General features: G+C 45.2%; 1 protein-coding gene across 1 annotated transcript in view; it reads right to left on the minus strand.

Annotated features, from left to right (window-relative positions):
• Positions 1 to 4260: 4260 nt before the first annotated feature.
• The window catches only part of FOXO6 (forkhead box O6), a 113947-nt gene continuing 96538 nt past the window's right edge, over positions 4261 to 21669 (minus strand). Inside the window, exon 2 of the mRNA XM_063311637.1 lies at positions 4261 to 7632. Coding sequence (XP_063167707.1) covers positions 6199 to 7632 — 1434 coding nt within the window. The 3' untranslated portion in view covers positions 4261 to 6198. The remainder of the gene's footprint in view (positions 7633 to 21669) is intronic.

Below are 21669 nucleotides of genomic sequence, written 5' to 3' on the forward strand. Positions count from 1 at the left end.
ATATCGGTACCAAGCCATTGCCTCCAGTTAAGATTACAGAGTCATTCCTTTAACAGTGGAAATACTGGCTTTTTTAGAGAAAATGTTTATCTATAAGCATCAGATTGCTGACATGAGTTTAAGCCTGTCTGGCGAGAAAAATAATAATTCTTCTACTTGAGAACAAATTTCCACTGTCCCTCCAAACACGTGAATTAAATTGGATCCTGGAAAAAAAAGTCAGAAAAGGAAACAGTCCTAAATACAGACATGACAAATGAATACGTTATTGAGGGGGAAACCATCCTAATTTTGCACTCAAAAAGCAACAACTCAGCTTAATTAGAAACAGAGACAATATTCCACTTCGTTAGCATGGCCACTGCCTTGCTGTTTCATGCCACACCAGCAAGGCACATCAGCAGGAGTGTCCACACGGTATGGTCCAAAACCCCAAGGAGGCAGCCATGGCAGTATGATCAAAGCTTTCACTTGCACATAAAAATCATGGCCACCATCTTGACTTTCTGGACCATGCCCTGTGGACACCCTGCACATCAGACACAGTGGCACCCCAATGCACCTCACTGCCATCACTAGAAGTTAATTTGCTCAACACTGTTTCAGTGAACCAGTCAAAAGCATCCAGGTGAGACTTAGTTAGAAATGTCTATGGCAGCCTTTCCTCACTTACTTTCTTCCCTGTGTGTTGGACGTCAAGCTTTATCATCCCTCACGGATATGCTGGCTGAGAGATTTTGGAGGCTATAAATCCAAACACATCTGGAAGGCATCAGGCTAGAAGAAGTGGTTTCAACTGGAGAGGTGGAAATCCAACACATCTGGAGGATACCGGCTTGGAGAAGACTAGGTCAAAGTCATTAGGTTAATGACTTTGGGAAAGGGGCGCCCCCCCACATCTTAGGCGATATGTAAAAACCAAGTAAAGTTAATAATAATCAACATGATCAAAGCTGCATCTGTTAGCCAGCTTGATTGTTGACATTCAATTTGGCCCTAGAGGATGATTGACCACAAAGGGATCCAGAAGAAAATTAATCATCACATCCATCTAAGGCAACAACTTATCCTCACCTCTCTGAAACAGTGCCAGGCAAAAATGATCTTTCATAAGTTTCCATCAAAGTTGTGGGCAGAGCAATTAGAAGGACCAGGGAAAGGAAAAATTTGTAATGACGGTACTACCGTAACTGAAAACACTTTACGGGAAGTGTTTCTACCGAATGTTTTCCCTTAAACTGAATGGAAATACAGGAAGCCAGAGGACTGTAGACAGCTAGAGAAAGGAATGGTCAACAAAATACATGTTCTTCACATACACACACTTCTTGGCCACCTTTTAACTAAGTAAGTGCAAGAATGCTACCTATGAGAATTGCACCTAAATTCTCCTTCTCCCCTGAATTGTTTTCTAAGATAAATTATCTTTTATTAAATTGAAGGAGACCTGGTAAGGAAAAAATTGCAACCTGCCCAGCCCTTTCTCAACATTCAAGACCCTCTCTTGCCACGGCATCCACAGGGGGTGTCAAAAAAAATCAAGATGGCAGCCACAACCACCACCGTGCCTTTTTTTAACACACACCCCTCCCCAAATTCCCCCACTCCCTCAGCACTGCATTGCACTTCCAGAAAAGACAGTAAATGTCACACCTGGCAAATATGATGCCATTGCACCCGAAGGACCCCCATTGACACGTCCCTTGGATGACTGAGCCAAGGGAGCACTTTCTGGCGGTGGGAAATCTGTGTGGATGGTACCCAAACAACCCAAATGAATGATGCTGTTTGCCTGTACAAAAGAGCTGAGGGAGGAAACATCAGGGGAATGGGAGGCCTCCTGACTCCTGTTCTTTTTCTTCCATCTGTGTTCACCTCACAGGACATTAGTGTGTCCTCCTGCAATAGTCTGCTTAGTACCAATTCTCACTGGATTTAATTCAAAAGTGGCTGCACGTTTTCTAGTATCGACGGTGATAGTTAGATTCTGCACTCTCTCTTCCTCCCCTCAGATTCAGAAAGTTCTAGAAATGGCCACTGAGTTTACAATTTCACATTTCATTACATACATTTGAGGAAAATGAGGCTGAGCGTATAAAATGAACTCATGAGCTGGACCAAACATTTGCAACCGTAGTAGTATTAGAATGCAGCAGTAGTATTGGTGGTAATCACAAAAACCGTTGAAAGCAAACAGAAAGAGGGGGAGCGAGCGAGCGAGAATCCCATGGAATCCAAATATAGTAAATTCAGTGTAATAATCTGTAAGAACCCATCTGAGGGGGGGAATTAAAGCCTGTCACTAACAGAGACCCAGAGCAAAGAGTAATATGGGCCATTCAGAGTCTTAGCCTGCTAATTTCCTGGGCAAAAGTGAGTTACCCAATATGTGAGTCACGATTTGCTTAATATGGTTTACTGAATAAACTACAATTGACCGACTTCATACAACACACTAAATCATAAACCCTGGTTTACAAATCACACTGGCTCAATTCATACAACACACTAAACCACAAGAAGTAAATCATATTCTGTCTTAGCGTGTTGTGTGAACTCTACCCATGACAAACTCAGCTGATTATGAGCAATCTATGCCTCCCTGCCGCAGATGGCCCTTGCACATCAGGTGAGAATCACAGTGTGCTGGTAGGAACACCGGAAACAGCAGTGCAAAAATGAAGGTGGGAAGTCAGGAGATGGTTCCACATTGTTTCCCTTCATTAAATGGTGACCATGCCTTGTACATAATGCCGGAACCTGGAGTCTCTCCAACCATTCCTTCTGTGCATTTATCTTACATCACTATCATCTTGATTTAGCACCGAATACCATTCTGTTCCACATTGAATGGGCACATAGGCTATCAATTCTCAGAATTCTAAGCAACAGCCACGCTGGCTGGGTAAATCTGGACCTTGGAGGCATCCAATGGGGAGAGGAAGGCTGACTGAGGATTAATTTGCCTCACTGAAATAAAACCGCAACAGTAGTAGCGGTAGAATGGTGGCAGCGATGGGAAAATGTGGAGAGTGGGAAGAGAGATCTCCCTCCCTTGAAGAACATGATGAGGCTCTTCCCCTCCTCAGTCAGGCTTCCAGTTGGTAGGAGTATAGTGTTCATTGAAAAAGAAAAAGATTTCTCATGGGTGCCTTTGAATCAGGATATAAAGAATTTGCCTTTTTTAAAAAAATCCATAAATATACTGCACCTTGCTATTTTATGCATCTACTGCTAGTTTGCACATAGCAGATATCAAGGCAGATCATTTGTTCCAATGGTGGAGTGGTCAGAACTTAAAAAGAACCCTGCTGGTTCCAAACAAAGGGCCACAGATTCCAAAGACCCATCTCAAGCAGGGTTGAATTGGATGCTTCCAAGAAGGCATCCATGAAAACATCCTTCCTTGTTCTTGGATCAGCTATTCAGAGGCACCATGTTTTGGAATAATTCCATTTAGCCACCAGAGACAGAATCCATAAAAAGACATCCCATTTTCCTTCACCATGCTAACCATCTTTTAAAGTCATCTCAGCCAGTGGCTATCACCATCTCTTGTGGCAACAGACTCGTCCTTAATTATCTGCCATGTGAACAAGTGCTTCCTTTGGTCTGCCCTAAAACCACAGTCAAATCAATTCCATCAACAAAAACCTGTTATTGATCCCACTCCTGAAACAAATGGAATCGTTCAAAGTGCATCCTTAATATTGTTCACATTACCCCAGACATTCTTGAAGTGGTTCTCAAAAAAGTTGAATAGATAAATATGAAGGATGGCATTATCCTGTTTTCAGTTCTGCTCTCCTATGATTTTAACAATGTTCTCTCCCCACTTTTTCACTGGGCTTCTGCCTGCAAAACTAGAGGTACATATAAGCCTGTTGGAAAAACAGGATTCCCAGGGTATCCCAGTTGTGGGGCCACCAAGTGAAAGTCAAGAGCTACAGAACCTGGGGAGGTCACTAAGTTCAGCACCAGACTATATTACACTTTTAATTCAGATAAAGTACCTGCCTCTTCTGTTACTACTATTGGCTGGCTCTCTGTCCTTCTGCTCCTCTCTGTCCTTGAACTTCCCCCAAGGAACTGTGAGGAGGGATAATTGAGGAAAGGGATATTATCATCCTACAGACTGAAAGGATTGGGAATTTAAAAAGCCCTGGAACCCAGCAGTACCCTCAGCGGGTCACAATTCTACTGAACCCTTTTCATCTGTGGACCGGCAAGCCAGAGACAAGAATCAGTCTCAGGTGGGCATGAGTTTTCCTTCATGAAAACAGGGGTGACTGGTCCTTCTGATTTAGAAGCATTGCCAGTGATCCTTTCGAATGCTTCCAGTGCTAAGTCTTTTAAATAAGCCTGTATATGGGGTTGTTTTGAAGACTTGCCTGGATCTGGGGTTTAAAATGGGTTAGGGAGCCTGCAGTTATGCTAATTCCAACCAACCTTGTTCTCATTTCAGAATCAGAGGTCTGGTATGTGTGCACTTGAGGGCATGTATGTACATGAGAAAGGGACACAATGGGTGTTCTGCTGAGAGACTCTGTGGAGCTTGCTACCTTTCCAGTAGAGACTTTACACTTCAAATTTAAAAAAAAAACTTTTCCTTATTATTGCAAGGTGAGCACTTCAAGAAACCAAATATCCATGTTTGGTCTCAGCGTAGCAAAGAACACTCATGAATGAGACAGACAGAAGCCGAGGGAAGGCTGACATGAATGAGACCTTAGACAGGTCCCGGATATTTAGCCTTTTCTTACATTGACCCGGACATCTATCCATCACCTGTCATTCCATGTCTGGGTAGAACTCTAGTTTTCTCTCATCACCTTGTGGTTCTCCTAAACTGGTGCTCTTGTTCTAATAAGGCCAATCCTTTCTTTTCAGTTTTTTTTTTTCCCTTTCAGCCCATTCAACTGCAGGCCTTCATACTTCTTTGCATGGAAAGAAGGAAGTTGCCCATTTCCTCCTTGTTCCAGATTGCCAGGAATAATCCATTTCTAGAACCAAAATTTGGGGTTCTTATATTGGCTACCTGTTATGTTCAGCCCTATGAATTTCATTTCTGGAGGTGCAAACTCTGAAAATAAGTTGCCACTAACCCTTCCCATTCCAGCTTCCTGTTTAACCTGCCCATCTTAATAGCAGTCATATCTACCATAATGCCGAATGCCATTTGTAAGTGCAAAATGCACATGATTATGTGCTGGAGCAGACAGCAACAGGGCACATTCCCCCACTTGTGGCCATGGGCATGCGCATTTCACACTGTGAACTATGTGTTGCTGTTGCAAACCCAGATGGCATGAAAATGCACATAAAAATGAGCAAAGCTGACTTTGATCAGATTGAGTTCAGTTCCTGTTACACCCCATGCCTACTGGGCAATGCAGAGTTCACAGAGTCAGTGGCTAGATTCATAGCAATCAAACACATATTTTTCTTTCTGCATCAGCCATGCCACAAATACCTTAGATCTATTTTTCCTACCTGCTGAGCAAATCCTCAGTGATTCAGCTAAAATGATGGAGATATAATGGAACTATCACATGAGAAACCTAGGTTTCACTTGGGAAGTTCTTCCCTGTTGCTCTTGGCGGCTGCATAAAATGGGGGCATAGATGGGCAAAGATTGGGTGAGAGGAAGAAATCAAATTAGAGTTTAGATCTGGGGAGAATAGTTAGGAGAGCAGCCAGTGAAAAACTTGTTCTACCTTTTCATGGGAGCCGTCTAGGTTAGTGTGGATGCTTGGCAATAGCATTAGACTGTTCTTCAGGTCACAGATCATCTGTTCCCTCTTTCTGTGCAATAGTGCAAATGCCCAGGGAGGGAGGGAGGATATGGGGGGGGGGCGACTTTGCAATGCCATGGCTAACTTGTGCCTATTGCACACATCAAAGACAGATCCGACTTACTGCACAATACACCTGGCACAAGGCGGGAAGCCGCCGGTACCTGTCAAAACATTTTACCCTACATTGTGTGTGTGTGTGTGTGTGTGTGTGCGTGTGTGTGTGTGTGTGTTTATGCATGTAGTGTTGTTGTCAAGTTTCAACTGATGGCTCTAGCCTGGCTGAAGAAATGAAGGCAAAGAAAAGAAGAAGAGCAGGGCTGAATGGTGGAGGAAAGAGTTCTGTTTCCCCAATACCCTTTTCACCCTACTGACTGCTGGGTTTAAGCAGCCTGAATGGGCCTCATCCAGGTACCCAGCTTTGATTGGTGGGCTGTGGGGCACTGGGCAAAGGGGCCACGTTGAGACCATTTTGTGGTGGAAGAGCCGAGTCAAAGTTGAAGTCCATCTCGTCACTGTCCATGAAGTCATTGAGGATGATGGACTCCACATCACATTCCAAGCTCCCATTGAACATGTCCAAGTCTAGATCTGCCGGGAATCTGTCCTGACTCAAAACAGGGGTATGCATGGCTTCTGGGTAAGGTCCCTGCAAGGAATCTAGCAAGCTCATGTGTGCCCCCTGGTTGTTGATGTAGGAATGGAGATGCCCGTGGTGGGGCATGTTCACCATGCTGCAAGCGTCACTGGGCAGACTCATAAGGCTGATCGGAGCGGGTAAGGCACTGTTGTTAAGAGGAGGGTGGTGGCCAGCTGGTGATGGGTGATACAACGTGTTGCTCTTCATGAGAGAGGACGAGTGGGGAGGGTAGGGGACCAAACCTATCTCTCCGCCTCCACCCCCACTGCTACACACCAGGGCGTTTTGTCTGTGGCTGCGGGGCAGGCCCATGCTGTTGGCCGGGGGCAGGTGCGGCTCGCCCTCCTTGTGCGCGTAGGAGATGGAGGAGAGCAGGTCCTGCAACGAGGCGTTGCGGTAGGAATTCATGGGAACGAAGGTGGCCTGCTTGTTCTCTTGGATCGTCTGCATGGGCAAACGGCGCATGATGCTCATGGCCGGCTGGCTGTAAATAGTCCCAGAGTAGGTATTGCCTCCCCCTCCCGCTCCCCCGCCTCCTGCCCCCACGGAGGAGCACTTGGAGCCAAAGCCAAAGCTGGAGGTCCGGGGCCGGAGTCCTCCCGCGGAAAGTGGCTGGGCAGGACTCATGCTGTAGCTGTCCTGCAGGTCATCCAGCAGGCTCTCTCCCAGGCTCTCGTTCAGGTTGATGGTGCCGGTGAGGTCTGTCAGCCTGGGCATCTCCACTGAACAGCGGGCATTCAGGGAGGGGGACAGGGTGCTGGAAGGGCTGGGGTACATTAGTGGGGAGGATGGGGTCCCATCATCCTCCTCCAGCTCATCTGGCTCATGGTTGGCCAGGATCGGGGAGAGGCGACCACTCAGGGTGCTGGCCGAGGAGTTGGCCCGTGTCCGGAAGTCAGCCCAAGCATCATATTCCTCGCTGGCGTGGGAAGTGGGGCTCTCTGACCATTTGGCCTGCTGGCTGGCTGGGCTTTCCTCCCCTCGTTCCTGGGCAGTCTGGATCTGCTTCTTCCGACTGGCTTTGCCCTTGATCCGCAGGAACTTGCTGTTGTTGTCCATGGAGACGGCTCGCCGGCGGGGTGTCTTCCCAGTTTTGCCACCTTCGGGGTTCAGCATCCACCAGGAGCTCTTGCCAGTGCCTTCATTTTGCACACGAATGAAGCGGGTATGCAAGGACAGGTTGTGCCGAATTGAATTCTACAGGCAAAACAAAACCAGAAGAGGAAAAATCGATCACTGCAGGCCAGGAGCAGTCCCCACATCTCCCATTTGGCACTCCTTTTGCTTTCTACTATCCTGCAAAGCCCCCCATCACCTGGCTTTACAGCCGACATTTATTTATTTATTTGTTTGTTTTTCAAATGTCTATCACCGCCCATCTCTCCTGAAAAGGGGACACTTTCCCTGAGCTTTTTCAGCTCTGCTTGGAGTTATCTTAAAGCAAGAGTGCCCCACTTTTCTCAGGTCAAGAGATGCCTCTGGGATTTAAACAGCACACTCCCCCAGATGGGGAGCACCAGGACAAAGACTGGGAAGGGCCAGGACAAGAAACTAAATCAGATATATCCTCAATTAGCACTTAATTAAATGAATTAAATATTCAGTTAACGTGATTATGGTAAAGTCTCCTTGAAGTCAGGCTCAACTCCTGGGGACTTCATAGAGATGTCCTTGTTGCATTCTTGGAAACAGCGTGAACGTGATTTGTCACGATCTTTTCCTGCAACATCATTATGCCATATGCAGGCAATGATTTTTCACTTCTGCTGCACTGAGGAGCAGAGTTAAGCAACAACTTAGAAGGTCTCCAAGGGTTGTGCCCAAGGTTCTTGGAAGGCACATGCAACCCTGGGCCTTAGATTTTTTGCAGCCCACTGAAAAAAAAAAAAAAAGATGCATCTCCATGTAGCAAGGAAGACAACCAGCAAGTGACCTGAAGCATTGGCTGCACCAGACATATACCAACTTCCTTTATTCAACTCTACTTGCTTGAAAAACATAGAAGACTTAGCTTCTTCCCTCTATTCTACATCTTCCCCATCCCTCAGGGAAATGGCTGACTTTTCGTTTCACCTCAAACATCATGTTCCAACACTCAGGCACCTTGGCACTCTGGGCAATTTCCAAGTGCCCCATTCAGTGGGTCAGTAATGGAGATGACTTATGGGGTCTCCCATTCATGTGTCAGGCACAGGGCCTTGCAGCTGTTCCTGTGGCTCCTGTGTTAGGGTTCTCTCCTGTTGTGCCTTTTCCCCACTACATCCTTCAAAAAAAGCCAATTTGGATACTGTGCCAATGGGGAACCAAGAGAAGCTTCAGGTATTTTCAGCCCCCAGCTTTGCTTTTAATTCTAATACATAGAAGGCAGAGAAAGAGGAGACATTATGGGAGCAGGGAATTTGATCCCTGATGGGTTCAGAATGCTGGAAGAATCTTGCCTGTGACCTGTGGATTATTTCTCCACTTCCCTCCAAAGGAATTTTCCCATGGAATCCTCGCCGTGGTTCTTCACAGCTGATTAGCTCAACAGACAATAGCAAGGGTCAAAGCAGCACTGCTGAGGACAGAGCCTGCAGATGATCAGCCAAAATGGGATGGGGATTTGGCTTAGCTCTGCTGCTGAGGATCCAACTACTTGCCAGAAAGGCAGGAACCAGTCCTAAAAGGCCAGGATGGCTGGGAAAGTGGGAACATGCCATCTAATGTGGTGGAGGAAAGCTACTGATGGTGTGGAGTGGAGAAAACTGGCTACGGTCACCGTCCTCCCACCCCCCCACCCCCCCGAACCATCACTAATAGCAACCTCAGTGTTGGGGGACTGGGCTACTGCTGGGATTAAAATCCCAAGGATGCTGCTAAAACCCCATTCAGATAGCGACAAACCCCCTCCTCCCCCCAACACCATTAGAAACTCTTTCTGACTCAAGGGTAGGATGCTTCAGTGTGACAGAACTGCTCTACAGATGGGGCAACATCAAGTGGCAGATTGTGCCACTTTAGACTGCAGGGGTCAGCTCCTAAGGTGATAAATGTTCCCCTGAGTAGTCAAGCAAAGTGTAAGTAAAATGCAGGGATCATCCATGGCAGGTCCATTCTAGAACATGATTCTGACACCAACTTCTCTAACGCCTGAAGTGGTTGGATCCATGACTACTTCAAAACTGGCCAAGTAATGACCATCTCATTCCAGTGTATGGCTGTGTTCTCACAATAACCAGCTTGTTACAATAACAACAACCAATAATCAGCTCAGGTACAAGCTACATTCATCCATCATACTAAGCTTCAGCTGATTTTGAGCATTTGGGAAGTTAATGAGCTGGCCATGGAGGCATGACCTTTTTCAGACCTGTCCCCAGGATCAAAAATATGGCAGGAGCCCAGCTCTGTTTTTCAACCTAAGCTGCCATGCCAGGCTGATCAGAAAATAAAATAAAATTGCAATCATTTGCCATGCTTTCTTTTAGAAAGGGTGGAATATAAATGTGAATGGAAATTTCTCAAGTGTCTTTATGATGAATCCCTTACTAGCTTCATACCACAGTTTCCTCCATCTTGTAATGGGAATATTTAGTGAGAAATAAATGGATCAGAAATTCCTCTACATATTTTGCATAAATATATGCATGTTCTCCAAAACTACAGCAGTCCTTGGGTGCTAAGATAACTGGAACTATCAAATCTGAGATCCAAAATCTTAAGATGACCACAGAGATCTATTTGCTGCCATCTAGCAGCAAACTTTTGCAGCCCAGATCCAGTAGCCTTAAACTGACATCCTGATTGGTCATATCCTGTCTTCTGAGATTAAAGCGAGTATCCCTCCTCTCTTTCCACTTTCATATCCTTAAGAATTATAATTTTTATTTATTAATTAATCAAATTTATATGGCTGCCCATCTCTCAAAAAGTGACTCTGGGCGGCGTACTACAACACTTTTAAAATATGAAAAGTTGGATTGTCTAGCATGATAAACTGAGCACATGCATATGCATCTATGGACTATACACAGAAGTCAAGGTTCTTGCAAATATTTTTCTATGCTGCTGCTGCTGCTGCCGCTTCTCTCTCTCTCTCTCTCTCTCTCTCTCCACTGAGCTTCACGCTTGAGGCAGAGTTTTGTGGAACTCCAAAGCTGACAAGTATCAGCTGTTCAACCTGTGCTGGTTCTGTGAAGAAAAAGAATCTGAGTGTTTCTTTTGTTGGGGTTGTTGTTTGGAACTGGGCGAAGCAGGCTGCCGGGTTGAAGGCTGAATGCACAGAGCGAGCCATTGCACCTACACGCAGGGGGGTGGGCTGGAAGGAGGCACGGGGGCCGAAAGTCACCCGGTGAGAGGCTGGCGAGGTGTCTGCCGTGCTGGATCCATGCCTTTGTCCAGAGGCATGCTAATGAGCAGGCAAGAAAGTTACAGAGCCCCATAGATCATATTATGGAATGGCTTACTTCTTCGCACTTCATTTATTTGGAGACTGCTTGCAGGCTGGCACTCTGCCAGCAGCCACCAAATCCAAGTCTACAGAAATCAATCTCTCGCTGACTGATTAAGCCGTGTTTAGAACTAATTGCTCCTTCGTGTGTGGGGAGAATAAATTATGGGCTTTCATCTCGGCATCTTTAAAATGCAATAGCAGGTAGGGCCTTGCTGTTAACTCTTTCCGTCCCAGAGCTCAGGAGAGGCGCCTTGCCAGCACAGAAACCCTTGGCAAAAAGAAGGGAGAGGACTCGGAAAGCCGGGGAGGGGCATCTAACAAGAGTGCCTTCCCCCTCCACCCCACCACCATCACCACCAGCAGCTGCAGGGGACAAGAGGTGCCTTTTGGGGCACCCAGAAAGCAAAGGCCTCTTATACAAACGCTAGTTTGCTTCACTGCTCTTCCCAGTGAGAGCAGTCCTTCTGGAGATCTAGAAAATGTATGGCACGTCGCAGCGAAGATTAATGAATCACTTCCCCCAATAATGTTCACTCTTACTGGAGGCAGGATTTCAGGGTTTTAGGCAGAGACCTTTTACATTCTTTTTTTCACAGAGATGCTGGGTCTGAACTCAGGCACTAAACTGGGATGCCTGCCTAATAAATTCACCACCCAGATGCATACTCTAAATCTTTCCATTTCAGACAGCAGCCCTGGCTAGCTTCTCTTTGGATTCTCTTCCTGGCTCCAGTTCCGTGGGTGCTTTGAAACTCTAGCTCAGATTAAGCTCTGCTTCCCCGAGGGCATCTGGGAATTCTGGTGAATTCTGCAGTCCCCACTCATCTGGAGGGCACCAGGTTGGAAAAGGCTGCTCCCCAACAGGACACAAAACAGCCAAGCCGTTTCAAATGCAACCAGAGAGCAGTGCAAGCAATTTGCAGATCAAGGTTGGCTGCCTATCTCCTTTTGCAGAGGACTGTCCTGTTTTGAACATGTCGCCTTTGAGAAGGACCAGAAGAGACATGGTTGAGGGAAGGAGAAGAATGGGAAGACAACAGGTAAGGTGGATAGGTTGGATCAAAGAAATTACAGGCTGTCCTTGGAAGAACAGTTAGGTATGATTAAAGACAGGCTCAGAGGGTCAGCATTCATTCATGCGAGAGCTGAGCCTGGCTCAGTCATCTTTCCCTTCCCACTGAGGTATACTGTATTTCTTATTCGATTTCAGTGGCAACAGTGGTGGCAAAGCTCTACCTGCACCTCTATATTTAAATTTATTTTGGCAGATTTTATGCAAACCCCTGTTCTAGCTTTTGGCCCTGCTCATAAGCAGCGGCCTTAAGCAAGACTGCAAAAATTGAAATGTCGCTGTGGAAATGTTAAGGGACACTTTCAGAGAGAAAACCCTGGAAACTTAACGATTGACTAATTAGAAGAGAAGAAAATGAAGCGTCAAGTTATGAGACGCTTAAGTGTGTGTGCTGTTGTTGTCCTTTTGCACATTCCACAATGGGTAACCATTGTAGGTTTATTCTGTTTTCTTAACAATGTTGTTAAGAAAAATGGGAATGTTGAAGTGGAGAACAAATGAACTGAGATTTATAACAGCCTTCTATTCCAGTATCAGCTTGGTCTTTCTAGGTCAGTGTTTTTCAATTTTGGCAACTTTAAGATGCGTGGACTTCAACTCCCAGAATTCCCCAGCCAGCATGCTGGCTGGGGAATTCTGGGAGTTGAAGTCCACGCATCTTAAAGTTGCCAAAATTGAAAAACACTGTTCTAGGTAAGCAGGGACTGCATGCGGTTGAGTAAGAAGATTGTCAGAGGAAGGACTGCACCAGAGAGATCTGCAGGGAAGTCAAGGGGAGCTAATGAGGAACATGGCACCACAACTTCAGCTTTTCCCGTTCTGGATATATGTCATGACATCACACACACAAAAGGGGCGGAGCTTGCATTGCGACAGTGCAATGCTTTTTTCGTCATTTGGACTAAAGCCTCTGACCGTGAGGTATCTCTCAACCATCCCAACCTTAAAACCAACTGGATGCCAGAAGAGAGAAGATCTTCCTCTTGCCTAGCAAAGAAGTGCAGCGATCTGTCCCTCATCTACAATCTAATAAAAAAAACCCACTTTTGACAATGCTAGCTTATTGGCAATCCAATTTACTCCTTCTGTCCACTACATTTTTCTAGGTGGTGCAAGCAAGAGAACGTACCCTGTTCCATATGCTTAACAAAGGGCTTATTAAAATGAAGCTTCAGAAAGTGTCCAAAGGATTAGGTTGAGCCAAATGGTAGAGGCCTGAGGGTAGCTGGCTATTTCCTATTTAGGAATGCCACAGCTCCATGGAACTGGCTCTGGTGACTTCCATGAAAAGTCCTCGATTTTGAAAATGGTTGGTTCAGCTCCCTTTTTTCCCTATGAAGAAGAGAAAGCAGCAGCAATACCTTCAACACACGCATTTTATGCATGAGGGGAACTGCCAGAGGCAGTTAGTTGCAAAGAGACATTCCCCCTCCCCACTGGCCCCCCATGGCCTCTTCAGAAAGAAATGCAGGACACCAAGAACTACACAAAAGCATGATGGAGGTGACAGTGCATCACAGGCAGTCGACAGAAGAGCTGTACGGGGACTCCACATTTCTGTCGAACCTGACAACACGCCAGCTGCTCTGGAGAGAGCCAAGGGAAGGGTTGGAAGAAGATGCAACATTACTTTCCAAGACTTGCTTGGTGAACTGGGCCATTCCGCTCAAGTTTAAGGCTGCATGGCTTGGTAGCCCTAGGCTTTGGCAACACAGCTCCTCCGAGTTGCATAATAAGAGTACTCAGGATGGAGCAACACCCAGGCTCTCTTGGCCTGGCTGTTAACGCAATCACCAGTTGCAGAGACGAGCAGCGAATACAGGCTGCAATTTTTTCCCCCTATAGGCTGTAACACCTCTGTGCAAAGTGAAGGTTCATCCAGCCCTTTGGACACATGCCTCAGTTTAGCTCCACTGTGCTCTTGCACGCTGGTCTGGAGGAAATGTTCAGACAAGGGGGAAGATATCCAGCCTTGAGCTTCATCGCAGTGGTCATCCTCCTACTTGTCCTGAATGTTCTTGGAAGTTTGTTCCAAAAAACCTAACAGATTTTATATCAATCTTGCAAGAGCTCACTGGTCACTATTTTGTTACTTGAAAGTCTTGGTGATAACTATGGGCCTGTGATAATTTAGGGATCACTGCATTGTATACCTGCTTGTCTACCCCTTAAGCTTTGATGGTGGAATTCCTTCCTTTATGTAACAAAGGAGTGATTGATGGGGGACAGAAGAAATGTCTTTCTCTGTGGGAATCCCTGCCTTGGAAGACCAGGTTGAAAATATCTCTGTTAGCTTTCACCAACCAATGGCGACCTTTCCGTTTGGGAAGTCATCTGCTTGAGATTTCTCTTCCAGTTTTGTTACCTACTATATCTGCCTGCTTTTACTATATAATCCTTCTTCTTTATAGTTTGCTCCTTTTTAAATGGTATCAGGATATATTGGTTGATTAGTTATATGCACTAGAAAGTCTGGGAAATACACACACACACACACTCCTTGAGATGGCAATGTATACTACTGTGCTTACTTCAAAATGAGGAATTCTGCATTTGTGGAATTTCTCCCCACCCTCACCTTGCCATGTTTGGAACACCTGCCCTAAAGCCCTGTCCCAAAATCAAAGCTTGGTAAATCCTCTGGGAGCTCATGCTGCCATGACGATCTACACTTCTCCCTCCTCCCCACCCCCTTTACTTTCCCTGTGGAAGAAGAGGAATACATCACTGAGACAAGCCGAAAAAAGAAGGGGAATACTATCAGGACTTCTCCCACTGGAGAAGTTTGACTGCAAATCCAGGAAGCCCTGGGGGGAAATTGCTCTGTGCATCCATTGTTTGCAACCAAGGAAGTGTCTTCACAGTAAGAATTGCTGTGTGGTGTATCTTTTCCTACAAGACTCCTAGGATCTATAGTCAAGTCCCAATTGCCAGCAGAAAAAATGTCCTTTGTGAATTGGAAACCATTCTGAGGACCAACGTGTCAATTGTTAAGATTCCAATGAAGCCCATCCTGGAATTCTCCCTCCCTGAAAAAGATGACCACAATGTTGGTGGCTTTTTCCCCTTATTTTGGGTTTCCATCCATTCTGCCCTGTATAGGAGTGGAATATGTTCTCCAAAGCAATTAATCCAACGCTGATTTGAATATCTTTTACAGGTCAAGTTAAAACATTTTTAATGCCACAGGCAATTTAAAATGTTCTATTTTAAAAACTGATTTGTTGAGATGTTTTTCCTACTTTGCTATTTGATTAGATTTGGACTTGCTATTAGTATTTAAACATTTTTTCTTCATATTGGCCAGGAATAAGTTGCTCTGACTTGAGGTATACAAATGCCTTTATTATATATATATATCTCCACTCAGCAGCTGTGCTCACATAACAAACTTAACTTGATTACTAAATTAACTATTCTGTACATTTATAGTACCTTAACATGTAAACTAAATAAACAGGGTGGTTATGCACAATAGTAAAGCAAACCAAATTTAAAAGTAATCAACATTAGCATTTTGTGTGAATGCAGTGGCTAGAGTTTTCACTGCCTTGGCTAAGCATGGTGTGAACACAACTTCCTATTTATGGGAAGCATTTCACCGCTCCCCTTTCTCACAAGGAAAGTTTTGATTTTTGACCAAAAAAAAGGGGGGGGTATGACTAGGGCTGGGTAGAAGTCCTTTCGCTGGCCACTTGTCATGAGTCATGATTGAACTGGAAAGCCTCTAGTTCACCAAACTTTTCCATTTAGGCAAAAGATGAAATCATGGCTGCCAGTTAATAGATGTCAAGCTCTTAAATCATGATTTGGAGTTAGTTTAACAGCCTTGCCTTGTTCCAAAATGTTGTTTCTTGGTTGAGAGAAAACTGAAAAGACAGTTAAATTTGTGACCTCTAGATTTAATCATAGTTCAATGAGGAAAGTAAAGGGCATGTGTGTGTACAGAAAAAGGCTTGTGCTTATCCTAGATTCTAGGCCTTCATGCAATCATCTGAATTAGCTCTGAATGTCACACAACTACCCTCCGCTTCGTAAAGTATGCATTTGTGGCGTTGCAAAATGTTTTCTCAAAACTGCATCAAAGGCATCCACAGCATCCTGTGGTGGTGTCAAAATGACACATGCATCATGACATCATTGTGCAAATGATGCATCTCTCTAATGCAAGTTCATATGCTATATCATTTGTTCATGATGTGTCATCATTTCCTCTCCCTGTTCCTACATCACCCCAGGATGCCCGTAACCTCCATCACACTTGGTTGGGTCTCTGTATTCTGACTATTCCATTTCTTTGCCTTCTACCTGCTTTTTCACCAACAGAATATTTAGTGATTGGAATACAGTTGTAGTGCCTGCCTTGGGCCTGTCTCAGAGGATGAGGCAGGAGGCCAGGACTGGCAGAGAAGGGCAAGCAAGGGCAGGAATGCAGGCAAAAAAGGTAACAGCGAGGTCCTTTCTTCTCCCAAAAGTTCTCTGTGTTGGAGGCAAGTGGAAATCACTGATCCACAGCTAAGGCGGAAGGTCCCAAGCCTACTTCAGCTTTTCAAAAATATTTCTTTTGAAAAAGAGACATTTCTCCCCTGACTTTGGGATTTTGCACCACTCGAAAAAACCTTGAGTCTCAGATTGAGTTTGGTGCCGAAAGGAATGGAGTAATCCCTACATACCCACCCACGCTTGACTCAGCCCTGCCTGTCCTCAATTCCATGGGCAAATTTCTATGGATGAAGGAAGATTTCTGCCCTGCATTCATCACACGTAAGAGAAGAAGACCTGTCGCTTCCTTCTGCAAAGGTGCATTACAACAGCACAGGAATGTCAATTAAGAGGAGCCAAAGTAGGCCACACGGCCTCCACAAAGAGCTGTGTAGGCACTGGTGGTTGAGCCAAAAGAATGAGAGCAGAAGTGGGAGTGATGAAGACAACGAGCTTAATTAATGGGATTGGAAGAAGCCAATTTGCACTTGGCATGGCATCTCCTGTACCAAGAGATCAGATACCCTGGCCCTTAGGGGTGGCGCTGGAGATGCTCTCACCCTGGGGAGCGCAGCAACTTAGCCTCCTCAATGCCACAGCACAATTATTTTTATTTGTGAATCTGGAGTCTTCCTCTGACTCAGAGAAAGCGAGAAAAAGAGAGGGGTGTTCTCCGCCTAAGCACACCCACGCAGCGTTCCCCTGGCTGAGCGTTTGCTGCCAGCTGAGCTACACAGAGAAACGTGGGAACAAACAGTCAGCCCCCTCCATCATGTTTGCTACAGCCATGTGGAGAAAACAAAAATCCTCTAAGATTTTAGATTTGGTGAGACAAGGGGATTTTTAATTCTCTGGAAACTGAGCCAACCTTTGGTCTGGACACAACATACTGGCACTGAAGAGCTTTTTCCCTTGATGGTGCTTAGCCCACGGAGGAAGGTTACTTCTGAGGATATATGTACCAAAGAAAAATGCAGCTGGAGGAACCCCATCAGGATACATATTCAATGGGCACCCTTGCAGGGCATGTACCAGATATCTGAGTTGAAATGACATAGAATATTCTTTATTTTAAAAATCAGCACAAGTTTTCATATTGGCCTTCTGAAAAATGACGCTGAAAGGATGCTTAATTTTTTAAAAATTAAATGCAAAGGATTATATTGGTTCCTTTTGAGGGAAGTGCATTATTAACGCAATAATAAATAAATGGTGGAATTCTTATTTCTAGACTTCCTCTTGTGGTTGCTGTTGCCATCTTTATTATTCACAATAAATGCTACATACACTGGAGACACAAGTATCATCTTTCAAAGCATGTCTCTGTAAGAGAGGTGGCCCTTCTTCTCCCCACCCCCTAATACTAAAACTGTAGAATTTGGTCACCAACAAAATGTGATACATCTGCACCGTTGCTGCACACAACTTTTGGATTGGAGGGATTGGAGGCTGGGGGTGATGGGAGCTGTAGTTAAAAATAAACAGAGGTTGGGGAAGGTTGAGCCTATAGTTTGAAGGATAATGTGAAGGTAATCATCAGCCTTTCGAGGTAGGCCAGATCAGGAAACTGACTCTACAGAAGACCAGAACTATTATTTACTGCGATAGGCTTAATAACAGAATATTGCAAGTCTGATTATGCCTCTCCTACCTTCACTTTTATCCCCCACTGAATCAAAGGGGAGCCAGCCTGAATCTCTTCTTAATACTACAGTATATCCCTTCCCAGGACTTCTTGGACATTTCTGTCCTATTTGATTACACAACAGTTTCTGAATATTTACTTCAAGGCCCTCTCCCTGGCTTTCTACAGCAGTGTTTCTCAACCTTGTCAACTTTAAGATGTGTGGACTTCAGCTCCCAGAACTCCCAGCAAGGCTGGCTGGGGAATTCGGGGCACTGAAGACCCACATCTTAAAGTTGACAAGGTTGAGAAACACTGCTCTACAGCAATGGGTGGCAGGCTGTCCTACAACTTAGCAGGGTGACAGTGTTGGTGGTGACTCCATTCCATCTCAGAATGACCATTTTTAAAAAAAAAAATGGAATTATTGTACTTGTTCATTTTTACTCTTTCCTTGCAACACTTTAAAAGTGAAATCCTCTTCCACGGGAACACTCAAATGTAACCATGCTCAACTAACCAATTAAAAGGACAACAGGAAACATGCGCTAGTCTCTCTTTGCAACCACACAGTCCTAACCAAAGGTTTATGGCTTTTGGTGCCCCCATTTTGGAAAAGAGAATATATTGCTACAAAAAGGGCCAGGCACCCTCCCTGTTTGATCCTAAAGCAGGCATTTCTAATCATTTAAGATTTATTATTTAGGTCCACTGGAAGGATTAAGGAAAAAAAAAACAGCTTTAGTACCTGATGGTAGTTTATCATGCTGTACTGGTATGCTGGGTTTTTTTTAACGCTATACTGAATTTTATTGATCTATTGTGTTTTTGTTGTACTATTATTGCCTTTAATTGAATTGTGCAACACCTAGAGAATTTATTTTATGAGGCATTTAATAAATGTAATAAACAAAGAAATACATAAATTTCATCACTTTTTTTTAAAGTGCTCCAATTTGGAGGAAACAGGGATTGTATTATCAGTGTAGATAGCAGGTGATGGAAGAGTTCAAGGGCTGAAGTCCTCTTAGTCTGTGCCAAGATCCAGATCAATATTGCATATCCCCATGGCTTTAATTTTTTTGTAAAGCCAGTTTATGAATGCTAACTGAATAGCTTGTCTTCAAGTTGGCTACTTCATCACCCACTGCATCAGGGTATGATGTTGCCTTAGTGAAGGGCTAGATGCAAATAAAACGCAACATGCAAATGAAATACAGAGAACACAAATAAAATACAGGGAGCAGGGTCTTCATGGTAGAGCTTTGAAGCAGATGCCCAGTAGAATGAGCAAAAGAGCCTCCAGACTTCAGGAAAACAAAGTGATACACTCTGCCACCTAAGTAGAGGGATCATATAAATCTAAATTCTAAAATTATATATGTACACCAACCACTGAATATAAATTCTGAGGGTCTGCAAAAGCTGGTTTAGCAACCAAGGAAATGACAGACACCAACCTGCTCTATACAGATTTTCAGAGTTCCTTTACTATTTAGCTCCATGACATCTGCCACGACAGGTCTCCAGAGATTCAGACAATTCAGGCTTTTCAGTTGAGATTATTTTAGGTGTTGATACTGGAAATGTTATATGTGCATGGCCAAGCTGTGATTTCCCCAGTTAACATGGTCAAATGAGTTGGAATGAGTCTTGGGGAGGGAAAGGGGAATTCAAGGAGAACAAGAAACATTGCTAGCTAATTTCAAACAGCAGAACTGGTAGTTTTGAATATCTGGATAGGTGAAGTAGACTTTGTTTAGCTATGACGTCTCTTTGGGAACATGGTGCCACTTAAAGGACTCTAGATAGTGATGCATTGCATTGATTTGGGCACAACTTGCCTTTTGAAATTCTCTGCTAAATTTGCTGGCAGGGAAAGTGGGCGAGCGGTTTGTCCCAGTTTCTCCAGAAGAGAAACTCTCTAACCATGTTTCAAGGGCAGGATTCCCCCTCTAGTGACAGCAGCACCAGTCCTAGAAAACCTCAAGGAAGGAGCCATTTCTGCGCACCCCACCCCTGCAATACCTTCCCTGGGGATTGAATGTGAACGGCAGTGCAGGAAGCTAGGGAGGCTGCAAACCAGTGGAGAGAGGTTTGTGTAATGAACATCACAGCATTTGTTCATATCCCTTGACCTAAGTGTAAGAAACTACACTCAGCTCATGAGAAATTTACTAGGATTCTTTTATCTGCTGAAAGATATTTGGAACAGAAATGTTCTGTCATCAATTGAATGAGAACCGTTATGGGGAAAATGTAGAACAATCCCTGCCCAGCAATAGCTACATCAGTGTTTCTCAACCTTGGCAACTTTAAGATGGGTGGACTTCAGCTCCCAGAATTCCCCAGCCAGCATGGCTATATAAAATACATAAACAGGTTCATCTTTAGTGTTATTTGGCTTTGTTCTTAGGCATAACTCAGAGTCCTACAGAGGAGAAGTTGGGAGCAGAGGTGGATGGAAACAGGCGTACAGGTGATGGGAGCACAGAAGAGGGAAGGCACAAGGGTGCCCTTGTAGGCAAACAAACCCTCTGCCAGGAAGGAAGGAGTCCACAGGGAGAGAGAGAGAGGACAGCTGCCACCAACATGGATCAGCCTCCAGAGAGCTGCTCTGCCAAGCCAGCATGCCCCATGTGTGAGAAGTAAGCTGAGAGCCAGCTGTTCTCAGGCCAGACTGGGTAGCTCTGTAAACACAGAGCCAGCCACCACTCAGCTTCAAAGCCACCACGCACCTTGCAAAGAGTTTGTTAATTCATGGGAAAGTCGGGAAGAAAAAGCGATGGGTTTGAACGCAGTGGATATCAGAAGCATCTGCACATTCACACTCGCCATGGCCAATGCGCTGCTTTCTTGCTTTCCTTTTAACTCAGCTGGGTCTGAGACGGCCGTCTGCTCTTAGCCTAGAAGCTGAGTTCAGCTGTGTAAAATGATTTGCTGCTGAGTCCTGGATGGGGAAGCCTGGTATCTGGAACAAGCTGCCCCCATGCTGCCAAGAGCGATGCACTGTTCTGTCAGATGTTGCGATCCTTTAATCCCAATGCAAAAGACACAGAGAGGCAGAGAGAGAGAGGGACTTGCACAAAGCCAAATGCTGAAAGAGGGTCTCAGCAGCAGAGGTGTGGAATTAGCCAGAGAGATCCTGGATCATGAACACATTCCAAAAGGGGTCCATCAGGCAGGCAAAGGCCTCTGACAGTACCCCCCGCCAAACTGCCGAAAGCCAAGGAAGACCATCTGTTTTCTGGGCTTGCAGCCATGAGAGTCCCCTTGCCAGCCGGGCAGGCACAGGCTGAAGGGAGTAATCACTCCAGACGTACAGGAGGCTGTTGTGAGGATGGGCGCCGGGGAGCTATGGGCCAGGGTGACTGCTGATGCCTCCCCCTCCCTCCCCCCTCCCTCCCCAAGAGCTTTCCTCCAAGGTGGCTGACTGTCAAGGGAAAACAGCCAGTGTGAAATCAGTCTGATTAGCAATTAGCCCCATTGTAAAAGGATTAAGGGGAGGACAGGCGAAGGCATTGTTCTGATGAGTGACTTGACTATCAATTTGCATCTGGAACAAGCTGCCCTTGATGCTAGTTCTCCTGGTGTCCTTTTTGGCCAAGTTGGTCAACAGTGGCA

This window comes from Candoia aspera, chromosome 10 (genome assembly GCF_035149785.1).
Source record: "Candoia aspera isolate rCanAsp1 chromosome 10, rCanAsp1.hap2, whole genome shotgun sequence".
NCBI lineage: Eukaryota > Metazoa > Chordata > Lepidosauria > Squamata > Boidae > Candoia > Candoia aspera.